This window comes from Condylura cristata, unplaced genomic scaffold (genome assembly GCF_000260355.1).
Source record: "Condylura cristata isolate star-nosed mole 26May11 unplaced genomic scaffold, ConCri1.0 scaffold00004, whole genome shotgun sequence".
NCBI classification, from domain to species: domain Eukaryota; kingdom Metazoa; phylum Chordata; class Mammalia; order Eulipotyphla; family Talpidae; genus Condylura; species Condylura cristata.
The window spans coordinates 2364706-2383790 of record NW_004567105.1 but is presented as its reverse complement, the minus strand read 5'-3'; the positions used below and the strand labels follow the sequence as shown (position 1 = coordinate 2383790).

The 19085-nt window shown below is 58.9% G+C and overlaps 5 protein-coding genes across 6 annotated transcripts in view; 4 read left to right on the top strand and 1 right to left on the bottom strand.

Annotated features, from left to right (window-relative positions):
- XRCC6 (X-ray repair complementing defective repair in Chinese hamster cells 6) overlaps window positions 1-2037 on the top strand; it is a 20041-nt gene extending 18004 nt beyond the window's left edge. For both annotated transcript variants that reach the window (XM_004675626.2, XM_012720671.1), the window contains exons 12-13: window positions 372-485; window positions 1690-2037. In XM_004675626.2, the coding sequence (XP_004675683.1) occupies window positions 372-485; window positions 1690-1883 (308 nt within the window). In that variant the 3' untranslated portion in view covers window positions 1884-2037. The remainder of the gene's footprint in view (window positions 1-371; window positions 486-1689) is intronic.
- Window positions 2038-5287: 3250 nt separating this feature from the next.
- NHP2L1 (NHP2 non-histone chromosome protein 2-like 1 (S. cerevisiae)) lies at window positions 5288-9922 on the bottom strand. The gene is made up of 3 exons (XM_004675625.2): window positions 9816-9922; window positions 6891-7011; window positions 5288-6309 (listed from the first exon to the last, which is right to left on the bottom strand). Exons 1-3 carry the CDS (start codon window positions 9816-9818, stop codon window positions 6047-6049), a joined length of 387 nt encoding a protein of 128 aa, XP_004675682.1. The 5' UTR covers window positions 9819-9922; the 3' UTR covers window positions 5288-6046.
- A 1019-nt stretch (window positions 9923-10941) lies between these two features.
- Window positions 10942-13089, top strand: LOC101629219 (chromosome unknown open reading frame, human C22orf46). Its single transcript, XM_012735114.1, has 3 exons — window positions 10942-11157; window positions 12515-12928; window positions 13018-13089. The coding sequence occupies exons 1-3, from the start codon at window positions 10942-10944 to the stop codon at window positions 13087-13089; spliced, it is 702 nt and encodes a 233-aa protein (XP_012590568.1).
- A 259-nt stretch (window positions 13090-13348) lies between these two features.
- LOC105854731 (serine/arginine repetitive matrix protein 1-like) lies at window positions 13349-16954 on the top strand. The gene has a single exon (XM_012735113.1). It carries the CDS (start codon window positions 13349-13351, stop codon window positions 16952-16954), a length of 3606 nt encoding a protein of 1201 aa, XP_012590567.1.
- Window positions 16955-17544: 590 nt separating this feature from the next.
- The window catches only part of MEI1 (meiosis inhibitor 1), a 44443-nt gene continuing 42902 nt past the window's right edge, over window positions 17545-19085 (top strand). The window contains exon 1 of the mRNA XM_004676428.2: window positions 17545-17709. Coding sequence (XP_004676485.2) covers window positions 17545-17709 — 165 coding nt within the window. The remainder of the gene's footprint in view (window positions 17710-19085) is intronic.

The window sequence follows — 19085 nt, the reverse complement described above, 5'->3', positions numbered from 1 at the left end:
GCCCCGAGAGGCGCAGCATCCTCTGGGGTGCGGGTTCTTAGTTTCACCCTGAGCCCCGTCCCCCGGCGTTTGAAAACATCTGGCCTCACTCCGGACCAGTCTAGTCGATCTCAGGGTGGGGGTCTGGGTACCTGTGGCCTGGCCCTGGTGGGGACCCGAGCGCTGGCAGAGCCACCTGGGACCGGAGCCCAGGTGTTTGTGGGGTGCCTGTGAGGGAGACTTGGGGGCCCTTTTCAGGCTAGGTCAGCTGCCTCCTTGGGAGCCGCCCTCGAGGGTTAGGTGCTTTCTCTCCTGGTCCTCGCGGCGCTGGGCGCGGACTGGAAGCCTGGCCCGGGACCCACCACGCCGCTCCTTGTGCTTGGATTTTGCAGTGCCCAAGGTTGAAGCCATGGATAGAAGGCTGGGCCCCCTGGTGGAAGAGTTCAAGGAGCTCGTCTACCCCCCCGGCTACAACCCTGAGGGCAGGGTTGCCAAGCGGAAGCAAGGTGAGCAGTGGGTGTGCACGCCGGGCCTTGCTCTGTGTTGTCGTTGGGGTCCTGGCACAGGCCGAGCTCCCTTGACACGTTTCTGTACCACCTACAGGCTTACTTGGACAAGCATCCAGATTTCAGCACAAAAAACTGGTTTTCTTCTAGTTTGCTGTTTTGTTGCTCAGCAGTGGTTGCTGCAGTTACTTGCTGCAGTCGCGTAACTGCCTTCGGCGTTTCCAGGTTTTTGTTGGCGTAACGCTGCGCTACACATTACCCACCTCGCCTTTGAAGAGGCTGTGGGTAGGGCCCAGGGCCCCAGCCAGTTGGTGCCAGCGCGGTGGGGCGCCGCGAGTCGTCAGCAGTGGCCTCCAGTAGACATTATAATTCTAGTGAGAACTGCCCCTGCCTCAGAGAACGCGGTGCCCTGGCTGAGCGGGGCGGGTGTGCTTCCGTCCGTGCTCAGCAGGCCTGCGCTGCACCCCCGTGCTGGCCGCCTGGCTCGGGCGCCCGCGGGCCAGGCGTGCGTCCCTGTGCTCACTCCCGATTGCCCGCCTCAGCGTGCGCCTCGTGTGGCAGTGAAGCCCAGGGGAGCGAGGCCGCTGGCGGCCAGAGGCTAGCGCGGAGGAGTTCAGTACCCCTGTTCCTATGCGGCCTGGGCCATTTTCCCTGGTCAGCGGGTCTTTCCTTACCCCTAAACCGATACCCTCTTTACCGTGACCCCGACATTTTTCAGGACAGCATGTTGGGGTCTCACCCCACTTCTGGTTTAGGTCGTAATGCTTTTGGCTGTCTCTGGTTAAGCAGGACTGAATTTGGGCCTGCCTTCCCTGAGGCCCGCGAGGGCTGGCGCGGCGGGGGTGGGCGGGGATGCTGTGCTCTCTTCCAAGTGCCGCCTTGGTCCCGAGCCTCACCGAGCGCGTCACCTGCACAGCCAGGGATTTGGTGTTCGCCGCCCAGCCTGCACATTTCACCACCGTGTGGGGTCCTCTGGAAGTGTTTTCTGAAACAAGGGGGGAAGAACGTGCTCCCCCGAGCCAGGGGCTGCCCACAGTGCGCTGAACCCTCCAAAGAGTGCTGTGTTTGCATTTTTTGGTGCTTCAGTGAAGCAGCCTTGACTATACACCTAGCGGTGTGGGGAGGCAGCCCAGCCGGACAGCCTGAGCCTCCTGAGGGCCCTGCGCCCCCGGGGGCAGTTCCCTCACTCGCTTGCTTTTCCCAGACAATGAAAGTCCTGGAAGCAAAAAGCCCAAGGTGGAGTTCTCTGAAGAGGAGCTGCGGGCCCACGTCAGACAGGGCACCCTGGGCAAGCTCACCGTGCCCATGCTGAAGGAAGCCTGCAGGATGTACGGGCTGAAGGGTGGGCTGAAGAAGCAGGAGCTGCTGGACATGCTCACCAAGCACTTCCAGGACTGACGGACACCCGGGACGCCCCACACACTCTGGCAGTTGAATCCTGTCACTCCTGCACCTGGCAGGCCAAGGAGGAGCTGTTGATGAAACTGTTGCCATGGGGATAGCCCCTCTGCCGTGCCTTCCTCTGCGGTCTGAATAAAGAGCTCTAGCTTTGTGCTGTGTGCAGTTCTTTCACCCGAAAGAGAAGGATAAGCCTGCCTCCAGAGACCACTTGCCGGTCTGCGTCAGCTGAACTTTGACCCCACTGGGAGCACACCATCACGGACAACAGCCGAGGGGCGTGAGCGTGCTTCGGAAGTGACGAGCCCTAGCAAGATGATGTTCTTGAGGGCCTTTCTTACTCCTGTCTTAATGAGAGCTAAAAATCAGGTTTCAGAAACAGCATAAATTTTAAATTCTGGTAACTGCTTCATGAGTAAATAGCAAACCTCCTCATGGTGCATTTTCATAACGTGACTTCAAGTATTTAAAGCCACGTTTTCTACTGCACTGAGAATTTGGCATCCATGGTTATTCTGGCTTTTCAGGGGAGCTGTAGATAGGCCCAGAAGTTAAGAGGGCCTAACGGGAGACAAGAGGCAGGGTGTCTTTCCCTTTTCTCCCTTTTCCATCCCTCTGTCCTCGTCCCTTTCCATACTCCAGGAGGACTGGCCACAGGTCCTGTGCCCTGAAGGAGCAGGGTGAGCAGAACATGAGGGGAGCAGGGAGGGTCAGGTCACTCCTGTGACTCTCAGCTTCGGAGCGTGCTCTGAGCTCTATGCGTGTTTGGTTTGATTTTTTAACCTGTTCTTCCTTTATTTGGTTTAGATTTCTTTCCTCATCTGAGGGAGAGAGCATGTAATTCTCCAGTAAAGAGATGCTTTTGAGGACACTGCATGATAATTAAAAGCCATTTACTATCGTTAGCCCTCGTTCCTGTTGAGAAAATAGCTCGTATCCTGAAGTGCGGCAGGATGGAAACTGGCTTCTAAAGGGAGTGCCTAATGCTGCCAAGATCCCGGCAGGCAGGAGGGTAAGGAGACCATCCTGGACTCCAGGCTAGGGAGAAAGCCCTGGGTGACTTCTAGGCTTTTCTGTGCCCTCTGTGGCCTTCCCCAAGTCTGGGTTTCTTTCCCTTCATATTTACAAAGCGAAAATGACTACGAAGGCAAACAAGCATCCAGCAGTAAGCCTGAAGGATGCTAGCCACAGCCCCTCGTTGGTGCTAAGTGGCAGTCTTGTGGTCTGTTTCCATGGCAAGCAACGACGCTTTGCGGTGGGGGCCCCCGGGTGCGACCATCGCACCGCAGTGGAGCTTGGTTAGGCTTCGTGATCTCACAAGTCTGTACCTTGGCTCCGCCACACACATGCAAGTTACCTTGGGCGACCCTCTGCTCCCCCATCTTTACAATAAGCATAACGGGTTGGTGAGCTTTAGGTGAGACAGCAGACCAGCAGACCGGGCTTCATGGGGGCGTGCTTGCTGCCCGCTGCCGGCTGCAAGCACGCCCCCATCCGCCAGGTGGCGGTGCGAGCAGGAGGCCGTGGAGAGAAGCGCGGCGGCAGGCATGGTCGGCGCATGCGTCAGGGAGCTGCGCCGAAGGCCCGGGAGCGCCCCACGGCTTTGCTCTATAAACTACCAACCCGCGTCCCTAGGAGCAGCGGGGCAGCCTCTGGCTGGCCCGGTCGAAGACGAGTAAGTACAAACGTTAAGTCCACTAGTGGTAATGCTCCCTGGGAGGAGGTGGTGCCAAGGCCCTGGCAAGAGGGAACCCCCTACTGAAAGGGTGAGGCGCCCCCGGAAATCATTTATCAGAAGTCTTGAAACTTCTGCAACCTGCCTACTAGCGGGGAATTGTTCAGGACTTCAAAACACACTTGCTCTTGGAGGACGCTGCCTTTGGCCTTAGGTGAGGCCTATCTGGTGGGCCTTTTAAAAAAATACTATTTTTGGCCCTCCCTGGTGGCACAGCGGGTTAAAGCGCAGCACTAAGAAGCTTAAGCCAATTCCGCCTGAGTTTGATCCCCGCCTGCCCCAGAGGAGATCCACATGGCATGGCAGACCTCTCCTGACCCGCCAGCTGCTCCCCTCAGCAGTGTACTTCGTCCATCTGCCTGTTCTGCTCCCCACAATGTTCCTGGTGAATCCTCTCACCCTCTGCATCTCTGGCCTGTACCCAAGTTCTGTATGAATAAATAAATCTTTAAAAAAAAAATCCTATTTTTGCAGAGAACTGGGGTATAGGCCAGATGTGCACCAGACAGTGGGGGAGCATCACAGGTGGATCTACTGAAATACACCCCTGAGGGGAGCAGTGGGGAGACAGGATAGGCCTGCTGCGCCACATGGGTCGGCTTTCTGGGGGAGTTGGAACTCAGGCCATAGTTTGATAGCCCTGAGATGCTAACCCCGGTAGCACCAGGGAGACCCTGGTTTTTAAAGACACCAACCTCTGTCTGTGCTATCTATGCTAGACATGAGTCATACAAAAAAAGACACCCAACCGGCATGCCACCTACGGGGAGAACATGCTTAAGGATCCACTATGGGGCGTCCCTGGTGGCGCAGGGATGAGGTGCCGCACTGTGTATCTGTAGTCACTGCAGCATGAGTTCGATCCCCGGCCAGGGAGTGACCCACAGGGCACAGCAGACCGCTCCTGCCTCCCCGCTGCTCCCCTCAGTGGTTTTTTCAGTGGATCCGCCTGTTCTGTTCCCCACTGTCTCTGGTGTGTCCTCTCACTGTCCCTGCACCTCTGGCTTGTACCCCAGTTCTGTATATATAAATAAGTATTTAAGAAAGTAATGAAAATCAGAAAAGCAAACTGGACCATACGTTCTGCAAACTCCCCTTCCACCCCATCCCTCCATCCAGAAATTCCAACTGTAAAACCATACTGGGAAAAGACACACAGCAGGAGCTGCGACTTCCAGCTCCCTGGCTTGAGCCAACTGCCCGCCGTGTCTCACTGCAGCAGACTGCACCGGGACCAACCGCGGGTCCCCATTTCCAGGCTCTCTGACGTGGCTGGTTCGGAACATCTCGTCTGTGGTCCTGCCAACTTCAGGTACTCTCTGCGGCCCAGTTTGTTAGGACCATGTGTGCTGCTGCTCTGACACGTCTGTGTACTCGGGAGCTCGTTAGTTTTGCGGCGTAACAAACTACCCTCGAGAACTGTTGGCACAGGTACCGTTCTCACGCTTCTGAGTCTGAGCAAATTGGGTTGCTGCCGGCAGACCTGCTTGCAGGAAGGTTGTATTAATCGTGTTATTTTGCTGTATTTTATGTTTTGATTACTTCCTAAAAATAGTTAACCTCTTGCTGAGAGACAGCCACTCAGCCAATTCAAGCACCTCCCTTACCTGACTCGCCATCAGGGTACCAGCTGGGCGCTGACAAGAGCCACGCATCTGTCACACTGGAGTATGAATATATTCTTTATTAGGACTCTCATATCGTAACAGCACAGTACACTGTCATCTGTGGTGGCCAGGATCCATATCTCTGACACCCATGGTGGCAGGACACAGGGAAGGGCTCTCAGTGCTGGCACCAGTGTCCACTGAGGAAAGTATTCACCAAAGAGGACATTCCCTCGGATTCCATCAACTCTGCTGTGGCTTCCACGCAGGTCTCTGACTTGCCCAGAACCAGCACCAGCACCAGCTGACTCTGCTCTTGTCCCTCTTAACATCTGAGGCCTAGGTCAACCACCCCACTCGCCCCGGCCACATGATGGCATCTAACGTCCTGTAGGACACTGCACAGCGGGGACACGTTAGCAAACGACACCAGGACGTACACAAACAACCTCCCAGAACACGTACTGCCTCCTGGGTGAGACGTGGCCCCCTGGCCCTTTATCTACCTCCACCAAGTCCCGCACACAGCAGGCAGTGAGGGCCTGAAAGCTGGACCCTGATCTCCTGGCGCTTCCTGCCCTTCACTAGCATCACCACCCTGCTTCCACCTGTTTTGGCATTGGTTCACTTGCATAAGGGAGAAAAATGTGGCAGAGAGGGGGTTAGGAGGGCGGGAGAAGAGACCTGAAAACAATACAAAAATGCAGAAACAGGCTTCCGTACTACAATATTTTATAACAACGGAAGGTAGTGGAAAACACCACATGCTAACACAGACAATATGATACACGACCTCAGGGCAGGAGTCAGCGGCCACGGGTTTAGACTAAGAGCCTTTCAATGGACTGCTGAATGGACTGGATCTGCTGCTTCAGCTGCGAGCCCTCTTTGATGGTCACAGAGCAGGCGATGACGGGCCGGGAGACCCCGCAGGCCCGCCCCAGGGCCTGCTTGGAGCGCACAAACACATAGGGCACATTTTTGTCTTCACACAGCAGCGGGAGGTGCAGGATGATCTCTAGGGGCTCAGCGTCGGCAGCCATGACAATGAACTCCGAGATACCTCGGTTGAGCGTTTTGGTGGCTGTGGAGAGAAGAGGGCCACAGATTATGTGGGGCTGGGTGGGCAGCCGAGCAAAGCAATCCCCAAGGAAAAGAAACCGCTGCAAGAAAGACTGGGCAACCCAAGACACATGCATGGTGGGGCTCAGAGTCCTGTCAGAAGCCACCCTGAGCCAAACCAACCCCTCTGCCACGCCCCCATCCCAGCACCACACCCGTGGTCGCCCTGCAGGTGCTTAGCGGGTGGGGGGAGGGGGGGGCGGCTCCGGCCCCAGCACTGCCTAAGTGGTGCTTATTTGAGCTCATTCTCTGGGCCCAGGCCTCCAGGACCGTGTGCACACTGACTGGAGTCCCAGGCAAGAGCTGGCTCCAGAGCTGCTCCGCCTGGTCCATCTGGATTCTCGCAGAGGGCATGCGTGGTGAAAAGCTAACACTTGTTGGATCTAAAACACTCTCAGTTCATTAACCTTTAGATCTAATGCCAAAATGCCGCTCTCAGCACCCCGCGGCTCTCCCTCAGGTCACGCGTAGTGCCCTTTGCAAACTGCAGGTCTAGGCCAGAGACGGGCGTTTAACTCCCTTCCCGAGCGCCCGCTGCCTCACCCTCGTTGGCTCCTTTCCGAAGCTGCTTGTAGTTACACGACTGCTGAACAAGATCCAGTAGTTTCTTGGTGAGGTGGGCATCAGCGAGGGGGTAGGCCTTCGGATTCACATCGGCCTCAGTCTGCGGGGAAGCACAGCCTCAGTCAGTCCTGAACCGGAAGTCACCCCAGGCAAGTTACAAAAGAAGAGAATCCACCCCCCACAGTCAGAATCTACCCCCCACAGTCCCCCGCTCCCAAAACAGGCACCCTCAACTGACACTGGCCTGCCTGCTTCCCCTTAAAAACAAGAAATACAGGGCCCACTCTGGTGGCGCAGTGGGTTCAAGTGCAGCACTGCAAGGCCCACCAGTGGCTGCTTCAGTGTGAGCTCGATCCCTGCCTTGGAGGTGACCCACAAGGCACAGCAGACCTCTCCTGGCCCGCCACTGCTCCCCTCAGCAGTGCACTTCATTCTGCCTGTTCTGCTCCCCACTGTCTCTGGTGAATCACCGGCCCTGCATTTCTGGCTTGTACCCCAGTTTCATATGCACAATGCATAAAATAATTAAGTCTTAAAAAAAATTAGAACTTTACCTTAAAACAAAAAACAAGAAGTATAGTAGGAGGGTCAGAAGTCAGCACTGCCCAGTGGGCCTCCGGCTTGATTCCGAGGGCTCCACCGCAAACAGCAAGAGCAAGCTCACAGCTGAGGGCTCCCCAAGGCTCATACAGGAACTGGTGTGCAGGCCAGAGGTGGGGGGCGAGGAGAGGAGTCACCAGAGACAGAGTGAGGGGCAGACTGGAGACAGGAGGGGTCTGCAGTGCCTTGTGGGTCACTCCCTGCCCTGGGATCGGATACCGTGGTGGGGATAGCGCTGAGACTTGCCCCCTAGGCCACAGGGAGGCCGCCGTGCCCACATTTTAAAAGGACAGGTTTACTAGAAAGAGAAGGAAACAAACGCCTGCAGTCACGGGGCAGGAGCTGCTGCCTGTTGCGCTTCACGAACTGACCCTGGGTTCCTGCTACCTTCTTCCAAAGCATCTTCTCCCTAGTGTCTGACTCACTTGGGTTCTGACTGGGAGAACATGGTTTACTACTATCAGTCCTTCGAAATGTGTTGGAAATGGTTTTAGACCCGGTAGGCAGCCAGCCCGTTACAGATGCTCCTGGCTTTCGCAGAGCGCCTTCCGCCGCCTGGTGCAGGGCCCGCGAGGCTCCCCATGGCCGCTGGGCCACCCTCTATGTCCACACGAGGGTCCTGGCTCCGGGATCTGCCTCGCAGACTGACGCGCTGGCAGTTATTACCACTTTACCTACTTCTTGTACTACATCACTGTCATTTTATTCAAGCCTCACTTTTTAGCCATTCTTTTTTTGCTGAGATCTTCTCTTCTAAATTAACATTTTGTTTTCTATTCTTTTTACTCCGGTCTTATCACTGGAGTATTTAACTCCCGCCAGTAAGTTGGTTCAAATCTCCTTTTGTGCTGTCTACGTGTCCTGTCTGTTCTCCTTTTTCTTGCTATTCATCCTTTGGGTTTCCAATCATTTTTTCACTATTATTCCCTCTGCCGGTTTGGCCTTTTTCTTTTGATGGCTAAGTAAGAATTCACAACTTACGGACACTAGCTCATCAAACAATGACTCAGTGACACTCACTCCAGTCCCTCCCATACTTTTAAAAATGTCAGGTATTTCTACTCCGGCCCCGAAGCCCATCTCTGGAAATTAGGATCTCTATTGGGATATTACTCCCAGTAAATTTCAAATGTACCCAAGGGGACGACTGCAGGGGCAGGAAGACTCATCAGGAGGGGTCACTTCACCCTTCTAGTACCAACTTACAACAAAAAGGTTGACTCAAACTACCGAGCTCACAAACAGCCTGAGAGTTGATTGCTGTGTATTTTCCACCTTAATTTTTTCACTGAAAGAATGAAAGAAATCATACCACCAGGCCGATCCATTCTCCCCACTCTTGAGCCTGTCAAAACCTGTAACAAACGCTGCTCCCTCACCCACCCAGTTCACCAAGCCCTAGGGCTAGGCCCACAACATGCAGTCCCTGGTGGAATTTAATCCCCTGCAGCCTGCACCCAGGAAAATTCAACTCAAGACCATCAAATTCCAAAACTTCACGGAGCAGCACAGCCTAAGAGGAGACTGCTTTAGAAGTTTCGCGTTCTGAACGTGGAGTGGAGTGCAGAGGGGAGGGAGGTACCCTCGAACCCAAGATCCGAGGGAAGGGTTAAACCTCTTATGGAAGTGGCTGCGCTTTGCAAACTCTTCCCTCCCTACCAAGTGTCAACCAAAGCAGCCGCACGATTTGATTCAAAATTCGAGATCACCAAAGAGTTTAGAGGAGTGGCACGTGGTTTCTCATTTCTGAGGCTACACTTCGCAGATGAAGCCTTTCTACAGTCCAGACCGGAGTCGGGGTCACCCCGCGGTCTCCGATCGCCAAAAGCTCCTGGCACGTGGGGCTCGGGGTGTGAACATCTTCCTCCCCCGAACATCAGGAATGGGTTGGGGCACGTGGACCCGGAGCCAGGGGTCCAGACCATCCTCCAGCGACCCCAGAGAAATAAAAAAGGTGGAACGGAGCTTGCTCACCCAACTTTACACCCCCTGCCACGTGGGGAGGTCCGTCTCCCGCGGGCCGGGCCCTGCCCCTCCGCCCACCCAGGCCTTCGGCCGCTCGCGCAGACTGCGGCACGGCGCCCCACCCAGATCGCAGCAGTTGAGCCTTGCGGTTTCCAGAGCAACCTCGGGCCGGGCTGTCGAGGTCCCGCGCCCGCGGGACTTGGAACCCGGGGCCGGGTAGCGGGGTTGCGCGGTCTCCCCAGCTCCGACCCGGCCCGGCGCAGGGGACGGCGCGGACCCGCAGGACCCAGGCCAGCGAGGGATCAGCCGGGCCGAGTGCCCCGGCCGCCGCCCACTCACCATGGCTGCGGTGCCGCGGTCTCCCACTCCTGGAGGGGCACTGCCGGAGCCCGGGCGCGAGCGCTGCACCCGCCGGTGGAAAGTCGCACGGACGAGGAGAAATGGCCGCGCGCGCGCAGCAGGAAGCGGAAGTGGCGTCGCCGGCCGCGGGGGCCACGCCCAGGGGCGGGGCGAGCGGCTGCCTCCTGGGCGACGAGTCGCCTTGGCTGCGTTCTGGGCGGCCCGTGAGCTGGTGGAAAGTGGTGGTAAACGCTCAAGACTTAACACAGCCGAACAAACGGTTTCAGCGGTGCTTTCAGGATCGTCCGAGGAGGCTGAGACTGCCCATATAGTTAATTTGCCTGGTATTCAAAACTGCATGTGTTCAGTAAAAATGCTTCAAAACGCCCTTTTTAGGGTATTTACACGTATGACTCGGTTTTTGCTCGAGGTCTCGCCCCCTTCTTTCTGATTTGCTATTACTGGTATCGTTTGTTACTGTAAACACTCTGTCCCATCACTTTGCTGACCCTAAGGCCCGCCCATTTCTGATTGGGTTATAACCCTGCCGGGTCCAGTCCGCAGTGTTTTGAATACAAACTTTGGTGGAAGATGTTTTTCAGGGTGGCATTTATTTCCCCACCACTATTGATTCTGAGATGGCAAAAGTCGCCCGCTAACAGAAAATCTGGATACAGTGCAAAGAGGAAGGAGTGCTGGGTCGTCAGACACAGGGTCAATGTCACCTTCACTACATGTTTGCTGTTGGGAAGACAGACACATGCGTTAAAGAAATAGGAAGAAAGATCAAGCCGACAGCGGCTGCCGACAGCGGCTACCGTCACCCCCTTGTACATGGGGGCAGCCCCGTCTCCTCACTGCAGACGACAAGCACGTTTAAGACAAATTCTCCTTAACTCCTCCAGGGAAGCTCCCCAACTCTGTACCCACCAGCCACAGTGTATGCAAGCCAGCCTGGTGACCACGTTCAAGAGGAGCCATGGCTGGGGCATCAGACGCTTTGTGAGGTGGCCTCAGTGACAGAGGTGGTCTGAGGCAGGAGCCGTCCCACCCCACCCTGGCTGGGCCAGCCATCCAGTCCTGTCTTCCAAGTCCCCAACACCACCGGCCTGACCTAAGACGTGTCATGCTGCTGCCACTGCTGGGTGCCTGTGCCTTGGTGGGGCCATTCCAGGGCGCCGAGTGGGAGCCAGTGCGGGCCCTCCTCCCCGAGCACCGCAGCTGCAGGGACCCCCGGTGCTGTGGCAACCTGCTCGTCCTCTTCCTCTTTGTGATCTGGCAGGTCCGGCACTCCTGGCACCAGGTCACCAGGTCCCATCCAAGAATGAAGAAGACCATCAAGGTGAGGGGACCCCACAAACCTCCTTCCGTGACTGTCTCAACCACTCGGGACAAGATTCTTTTCTGTGAACTCGAAATCACATCAGGGAAGTCAGGCTGGCCAAGGAGTGCGTCAGCAGGTTCCAAGCCCTGGACCCCCAAATCCCTGCCCCCTTCACAGTTCCACAATCCATCTACTTACAAACCATATCCTGAGAGAGGCAACCTCCCAGCCAGTGTGTAACACGGATGACCAGCCCGATGGGAGGTGGAGTTTTCGGCCCCACTTGCTAACTAACTGTGGGGATGGCTAGGAACTAGGGGCCCAGCTGAATTGTCCCAAGGACTGGGGGAGTAGAAAGTTCCACCTGTCCTAGCCAGCTGGCCACTGGCACCGCCCTCTGGCCTGGAGGCTGCCCCCTTACAGTTTCTCATAACTGGTCACTCATATCTCAAGCACACTTGCCACAGCCTGGCACAGTCCTGGGCAGACTCCCCTCCGTTCAGCTGCAGAAACTGTAGAAACGACTGGACTGTAGAAACTGCCTTCTGCCCTGCCCGGCTCCAGTCGCCGCTCTCTCTCAACCACTCAGCTGCGTTCCACACGGTCGAAAGAATGACCTCCTCTCTCTTCCTCCTTTTTAGATCGTGAGCTGTCGACCTCGATCAAAGCCGAGGTCACAGACTGAAGCCATCGCTGCGGCACGAGGCCGGCAGCCCGACCTGCAGTCCCAGCAACATTTCTAGTGGCTGAGACTCGTTTTGCCGCTATTGGGAGCAGGCCTTCTTTTGTGCCTGGCTTCTACCCTGTCACTGGGGAGCTTGGTTCCTCAAAACCTTGCAGGGGCCCTTGTGGATATACTCCCTGCGGAACTTAGCACCACCTGGCTCAACAGCCAGTCCTGTGCTTGCCTGACCTTGCCCCCAGCGCTTCCCTCCCCTCTCCCTGTGGGCCTCTCGCTTCCTCGCTGTCCTTGAACACGTGGCCTGTTCCATTGCACTGATCTTTCTCGGCCTACGGTGCTCTTCCTTCAGATGTCACTTGGTTTGCCCCCTGTTCATTCAGGTCTCCGGTCAAATGTCAGCTCCTAGTGGGGCTTTTCCATCCCCACCCCCTTCCGCTTTTATTTCCATGAGCACATGTGGCACACTGGTATCATGTCTTCTGTGTCTGGAAGATAGGTCCAGTTCTGCCCTGGTGGCATCAGTGAGGGCTTGCAGAAATAGCCATGCTTTCTCGAACAAATGCAAGCTGTCTGCTCTAAGGGAAGTGACTCCCCCTGGCCTGAGTCCCAGTGTCCTCACTGGCATGGTGGAGATTAATGCCTCTGATCTGTGGGACGTGTGCAAAGACCGCAATCCTGTGTTCTCGCCCACAGGTGCCACCACAGAAGTGGGCAGAGCCCTCCATGAGATGTGACCCTTGCTTGGAGCGTACCCCTGAATTCCTCTTCAGCCCTGACGTGTGCAGGGGCTTGGGCGCTCATGTCCAGCCATGGGCACGGAAGGGGAGGTGGGCCTGCCAGCGGCGCCTCCAGCAGCCATGGCCACAGTGCCAGCTATCTTGGCAGCAGCCACGCCAGGGACCGTCCTGGGATGTCCTCAGCTCTGCTGAGTCCATTTCTTTTTCCTCCTTCTCAAGTACCTCTGTGCTCCCTCAGGATAGCTTTTGGGAAGCCTGGCAGGCACCCTGGTGTCCCCACGACCATCAGACTCGCACGCCGGCCAGGCACCGAAGAGTGGGGCAGCTGCCTGTCCACTCCCAGGAAAAGCCAGTGTCAGAGGGGGCTGCTGTCAGCCTGCCGCCCCACCTCGTCTCTGTGGCCTCAGCCACCTCCTTCCCAAAGCTCCCTTCCGCTCGGAGGCTGCCGTTCTGTTCCAGAGAGTTACTGCTCGTTTCTTCAGCCCAGCAGGTGAGAATGCCCACCAGAATGCGCTGGAGCTGTCCTCGTGAGGCCTGGGCCTCTGGGCGGGAAAGTCAGACACGAAGCAGAGAAGAGAGTGGACAGACCCAGGCTCTGGAGTGGGCGAGCCAGAAAGAGGACAGAGGAGATGAGGCCGGGGCAGTCCAGGCCCCTAGGAGGCAACCCCCAGTAGGCTTTGGATTGAAGGATGATGCGGAGACCAGGGTCCTGGAGGCGGGAGGTCAGAGGCCAGGCCTCAGCCAGACTGACCGAGGGAGCCTGACACCCGGATGGGAGAAGCGAGAGCAGATGGGGCTTGAGAGGAGAGCCAGCCTTCGGGAACTGAGGGAGAGAAAGCAGAGGGCGGCTGCGGCTGAGGGTCCTTCTGAAACCCAGCCGCACAGGGGAGAGGCCCAGGAGCAGTCAGGATGCAAAACTGATGCAGAGACCCAAACGCCAGCGTGGGGAAACCTGGTGAAGAGCAGCACCGGGACGGCCGCGGGGACCCAGGCATTGGAGAAGAGCAAGAAAGAGGACAGAGGGGGGGAAGGAGGAGAGACCCAGACCCGAGGCTCGGGGGTCCAGCGTCAGGCAGCAAGTGAGAGCGGCGAGGAGGCCCTGGGGCCTGGGTGGGCAGAGCAAAGCCAGGTTAGCGGTGACAGCAGCACAGAAATTCAGGCAGAGAGGAGAGACCAGGGCCAGGCTGGAGCAGGCACCACCGTGATGCAAATCCAAGTACCAGAGACACAGACCCTGGCAGGAGTACACAAAGGGCACGCGGAGGGGACCTGGGCCCGGGGGCGGGGCAAACGGGGCTGTGCGGGGTGCGGGACTCTGACAGAGACTCCAGGACCAGGGTGGGAGGAGCAGGGTCAACACAGCCGTGAGCGCCCTGGGGAGACCCCAGAACCCGGGGGAGAGAGCCAGAAACAGCCACGACGGGAAGTTCAAGTTGGGCGGGGACCCCGAGGCCTGCAAAGAGGTGAGGGTCCCGGGGCAAGCCAGCCCCCTCCAAGGAAGCTCCTCAGGGAGATAAGGCAGGAGGACTGGATGGTGATGGAGGTGCTGTGGTGGGGAGACCAGGCGCCCGCCATCAGCGAACTTGTCAGAGAATTTGAGATGCCGCCTGGGGGGAAGAGGGGCCAGGATGGGGGAGGACACAGCACAGAGGCCCAGGTGCGGGCGCGGCGCGGCCAGAAGGGTGGGGGTGGGGGCTGTACAGATGCCCTGGCACCGGAGGCCCTGGCACCGGAGGCAGAGGGGCAGGCACAGTTACGAGGTGACATTCATGTCGAGGGCCAGCCGTCGGCAGGGAGAAGCCAAGAGCAGTTTGGCAAGAAGCATGACAATGACAGCAGCACGGACATCCAGGCCCCAAGGCAGAGGGACCCAAAAGGGGTGACAGGTGACGACAGCGAAGACGCCCAGAAGCCTGGGGAAGAAAAGCAGGGTCAGTTAAGCAGGGAAGTTAGTGGAGATGTTAATAGGCCAGAGTGGGGGAGTCACCAGCGCCTGAGGAGCAGAGGGGGTGCTGACACCCCGGCGGCTGCGGCAGAGGACCGGGGGGAGCAAGCACGTGACGGCCAAGGAAGGACCCGTCTGATGGAGCGGGAGCAGGAGGAGCGGGCTGGAGGAGAGAAACGAGCAGAAGTGACAGCTCCCGGGGACGGACGTCCGAGAGCGGCCGGAGCAGAGGAAGGTCCGGAGACCTGGGCGGCTGGCGAAGGAGACCAGGGTCAGTTACGAGGGGACACCGACGGGAAGGCCCATTTGTCAGAACGGCAGAACCCGGAGCACAGGGGAGGCGAGAATGGAGCACAAATGGAGCCTCCAGAGACGAGAAACCAGAGAGAATTTGGAGATGAGGATGGTGCAGAGACTCAGAGACCCGAGAGAAGGAACAGGAGACGGTCACCTAGAGAAACTGGGGAGGCTCTTCCACCGTGGAGGAGGGCCCGGGAGCAGGCTGGAGACCAGGACATTGCAGAAAATCAAGCACCGGAGAAGAGAAATGAGAGAGAGGTTGGCAGTGAGGATGGTAGAAACATCCAGAAACGTAGCGAAGTGAACCTGAGACTGATACAAAGGAAGACTAGTGGAGATACCTGGTCATCAGAGTGGCAGAACCAGGGGCAGACTGGAGGTGACAGTGACGCAGAGACTCAAGTTCAAGGGGACGGACAGCAGAGTGGCACCAGGGGCGAGGATGGCTCCGAAGCCCAGGCCCCAGAGGGAGATGAGCAGAAATGGTTAAGAAGTGAAACTGCGTCAGAGATTGGGGGTGCGGCAGAAATCCAGGGTGTCGGGAGCCAGAGCCTGTGCGGATCTGAGGGTGCTGGGGGGAGAGGAGGGAGCGAAGACCGGAGCAGAGGAAGAGAGGCCGCTGGAACCGATCTTCAAGTTGACTGCTCTGGGAGTGAGGGGCCCCCAGCTCTCTCTGGCTCTGGACACGAGGTCACGGAGCAGGAAGAGGCAGCGGCCTCCGCTCCCTGTCCTGAGGGAAAGCGTATTCCCAGCCGGGAGGAGCTCATCCCAGTGGCCAGCGGGCAGGGAGAGCATCTGGCCAGCCAGAGCTCGGCTCCCGCCAGGAAGGGCAAGGTGGAGGTCCCTGCAGCCCCCCAGCAGGCCCGACCTAAACCCCAAAGAAGGCGACGGAGGAACCAAGAGGTGGCCCCAGGGGAGGCCTCCAGGCTGACGGAGCATCTCCAGAACCCACAGTCTCTGGCTGCTCCGCTAGGCCTAGCCTCCGCCTGCCCCTCTCTCTCATGTGACGGAGCCCCGCAAGCTGCCGCGGCTCTGGTGGGAGTCCCCCCCGCCCTCACTGTCCTGCCCAAGTGGCCAGCCCTCAAGAAGAGCCAGAGACTGCTGCTGGAGTCCCTCATGCGGCGGAAGATGGCTCACCTGCAGTGGGGGCTCCCGCAGCGCATCCGGGCCTCTCACTCGCTCTCTGACCTCAAAGAACTCCACTCACTGCCCCTTGCTGCAATGGAGCTCCCTGGAGTGGAGGGCGGGGAGCTCCGAGGGCAGCAGGGGGCCCCGGGTTCCAGGCCAGTCCCCAAGAAGCCCCAGAGACCTCCGCCTCCAGTAAGAAAAAACTCCAACCTTCCAACAGGGATCAGAACTCTGGAGAGGTGTGGACCCCCCAGGTTCCAGTCCAGTGGCATTTCCGTCTGCCCTGAAAAGCCTAGGCGATCACGGCCACCAGGGGGCCCCAGAGAACCACAAGCTGCTCAGGCAGAGGCTCCCCTTAGGACCACGCTCTGGGATCCTCCTGAATCTAGGAGCAGTGGGGTCCCAGAAAGGGTGGGAGCGCTGTCCAGTGAGAGCGGCAAGGGCAGGAACCTGGTCAGGCCAGGCATCTCCCTGCTGGCCGAGAGGAGGCCACACTCCAGGACGCGCTGTGACTCCTGGGAGGGAGAGTGCCCGCCCCAGAAGCCCGTGAAGCCCCCCAGACGCTGGGCAAGAGGAAGCCTGGCATCCACGCACAGCAGAGACCCGGGTCAGCAGCCTTGCTCCAGCTCCTCCGCCACCCCCAGCTTCAAAGGGGGTCTCTACTCTGCCGCAGCCGGGCTGGGCAGGACCTTGCTGGGCAAGCTGGTGGGGGGCCCTCCCCTGGCCGAGCCCCAGCACTCAGCCCCCAGTCTGAGTCTGAGGGATCCGGGTCCTATGTCCCTCCGCAAAGGGGGTGACTCCCAGGCAGGAGCAGGCAGCGTGAGAGACCACACTTTGAAGAGGGACCTGCAGCCCCCAGCTCACTCCTGGGCTGCAGCTTCTCTTCCCAAGACAGAGGGCCCCCAAAGCCAAGGTGCTTGGGAGACTCCAAATGGGGTCCCACAGAATCCATCAGCCCCCCGCAAGTTTGGTTTTGTGAACTACGTTAGGTGTTTTCTGCACCAGCATGGCTTCAGAAGGTAGATTACAGGCCCGGAGCGCTCAGAACCGGCCAGAGAAGGCACAAGAGTGGCTTGTTTACCCCCAAAGCCTCTACTAAAATTGGTTATTTGGCCCTTTGGCACATGTTTTCTGAGTGTTCCCTTGTGGGGTTTGGGGTAATTTGTGTTTTTAAATTTTTACTTTAAAAAAAGATTTATTTATGCATACAGAATTGAGGTGCAGGCCAGAGGTGCAAGGGCAGTGAGAGGCTTCACCAGAGACAGAGTGGGGAGCAGAACAGGCAGGTCACCCAAATACACTGCTGAGGGGAGCAGCGGGCGGGTCGGGAGAGGTCTGCCGCGCCATGTGGGGCACCCTCCCGGCCGGGGATCGGACCCATGCTGCAGTCTCTGCCGAAAGCTTCATAGTGCTGTGCGTTAACCCGCCGCGCCACTCGGAGGCCCAAATTCTTGCAGACCACTTGGGGCTCCCCACTCCTCCAGCTGTCTGATCCCCGCCCACCCGCACACCCCACCGCTGCGGAAGGTGTATAAGCGCCCCGCCCCCACCGAGCGCGCATGCGCACCAACTGCGCGGGAAAGCGCGGCGCGAGCGTGCCAGCGAGCTGCAGGATGGCTGCGAGGGACTCGGCCCTGCCGCGGCCCGGGAGGGACGAAGAGGCGGCGCTGCTCCTGGAGAAGGCCCACCACCGCCACGACCCGCGCTGGCTGCTGCCCGCCACCCCTCGCCTCTGCCTGGCCTGCGCGCTGGAGCTGCTGCCGGAGCCCTGCGTGTCGGTGCGAGCTGAGCCGCCGCCTCCCTCACGCGCGGTCACCGCCGGCCCTGCGCCCCCAGGCAGGCAGCCTTCCCGCCTCAGCGGACGGCCGGGCCTCGTCAGCGCTTCCAGCCAGCCGGCCCCCTGTCCGCACTGTCTGGGGACCCCGCCCCCCACCCGTGTGTGTGGCCGCCTTCCCCCTTCTGCACCCCGCGTCTTCCCGGCTCCGCCCCCGCCATTTCTGCCCAGTCGGCACGGGCAGGAAAACGAGGGGTGATGTACCAGCCAGGTGGAAGTGGGGTGCAGGAGCAGAGCTGGCCTAAAGGTGGGCTGCCTGGGCTCCCCAAGCCGACCCACCTCTGCCTGCGCCCCTGGAGCTCGCTGGGGGACAATTTTCTCTCAAATTCAAGCCACGGGCGGCCGCCTGGGTGGAGCTGAGGCTGAAGTAGGGGCTGTCCCGCCCGGGGCTGTCGAGGCCCCCGGGAGCTTGCGTTTGTGGGTTACAGCCACGGTGCCGCCTGCCCGAGGAAGCGGGGTTCCAACCCTGCACAGTGGCGTTTTTATTTTGGTGATGTGTGTGTAACGGAATCTATGCATACAAGAACGGGGTGAAGGCCAGAGGTGGGGGTGAGAGAGTCGCCAGAGGGGGAGCAGCACAGGCGACCCCCTGAGACGCACTGTGAGGGGTGCAGGGGGAGGCAGGAGAGACCTGCGGGCCCTGGGGGTCGCCCTGGGGTGCCTCAGTGGCCTGATGGCGGGAGACTTGCGCGGCCGCCAGGAGGCTGTGACATAAGTCACTGGTTTGACTTTTAAGCGCAGTCGGGGCTTTAGTTGCGCCAGGACCTGCTCCCAGCGCTGAAGGGGGCCGGAAGCGAGCTGGGCTGCAGTGCTGCGCGGCTGCCCGGCGGCCCGGCCTGGCTTCCCGCGTGGCGGCCTCTCCTGCTAGCCTGTGACCTGGGGCGCTGCCGCCGCCATCAGTGGGGGCAGCCGGCGCGGAAGCGGCAGAGCGCCTCCGGTTCACCTCAAGGCAGATTTGATCTCGCGGGTCCCCTGGAAAGGTTTTGGCACCCTCGGGGGTCCCCGACTGTACCGGTGTCCAGGTGCCTTCGGGGCCTGAGTGCTGCAGCTGCTGTTCTCCCGGTGAGTCAGAGGCAGGTGGGCAGGTGGGGCAGCACGGGCCGGGTCTAGACGTGCCGCTGTGGGTAGGTGCTGGCGGGTGGCGAGGGAAGCGAGGAGACGCGTGTTTAAAGGAGGAATTGTTTGGGCTAGGTTTGAGAGATGGCTGAGACTTGATTTGGGCAGGAGGAGAGGGGCTCACCTCACGAGGTGGGCGCCAGCAGGAGCAGCTTGAAGAGGGAATCGGGGTGTTCCAAGGAAAGTTCGGGCAGGTGAGGCTGA

What these genes read in the sequence shown, in the direction of transcription:
- NHP2L1 (XM_004675625.2), bottom strand. An exon ending in TCGGAAAGGAGCCAACGAGG is followed by an intron (nt 6,310 to 6,890) that starts GTGAGGCAGCGG and finishes TTCTCTCCACAG; the next exon opens with CCACCAAAACGCTCAACCGA.
- LOC101629219 (XM_012735114.1), top strand. Translation starts at nt 10,942, where the DNA reads ATGCTGCTGCCACTGCTGGGTGCCTGTGCCTTGGTGGGGCCATTCCAG. An exon ending in GAATGAAGAAGACCATCAAG is followed by an intron (nt 11,158 to 12,514) that starts GTGAGGGGACCC and finishes TCTCGCCCACAG; the next exon opens with GTGCCACCACAGAAGTGGGC. An exon ending in CAGTGTCAGAGGGGGCTGCT is followed by an intron (nt 12,929 to 13,017) that starts GTCAGCCTGCCG and finishes GTTCTGTTCCAG; the next exon opens with AGAGTTACTGCTCGTTTCTT.
- LOC105854731 (XM_012735113.1), top strand. Translation starts at nt 13,349, where the DNA reads ATGGGGCTTGAGAGGAGAGCCAGCCTTCGGGAACTGAGGGAGAGAAAG.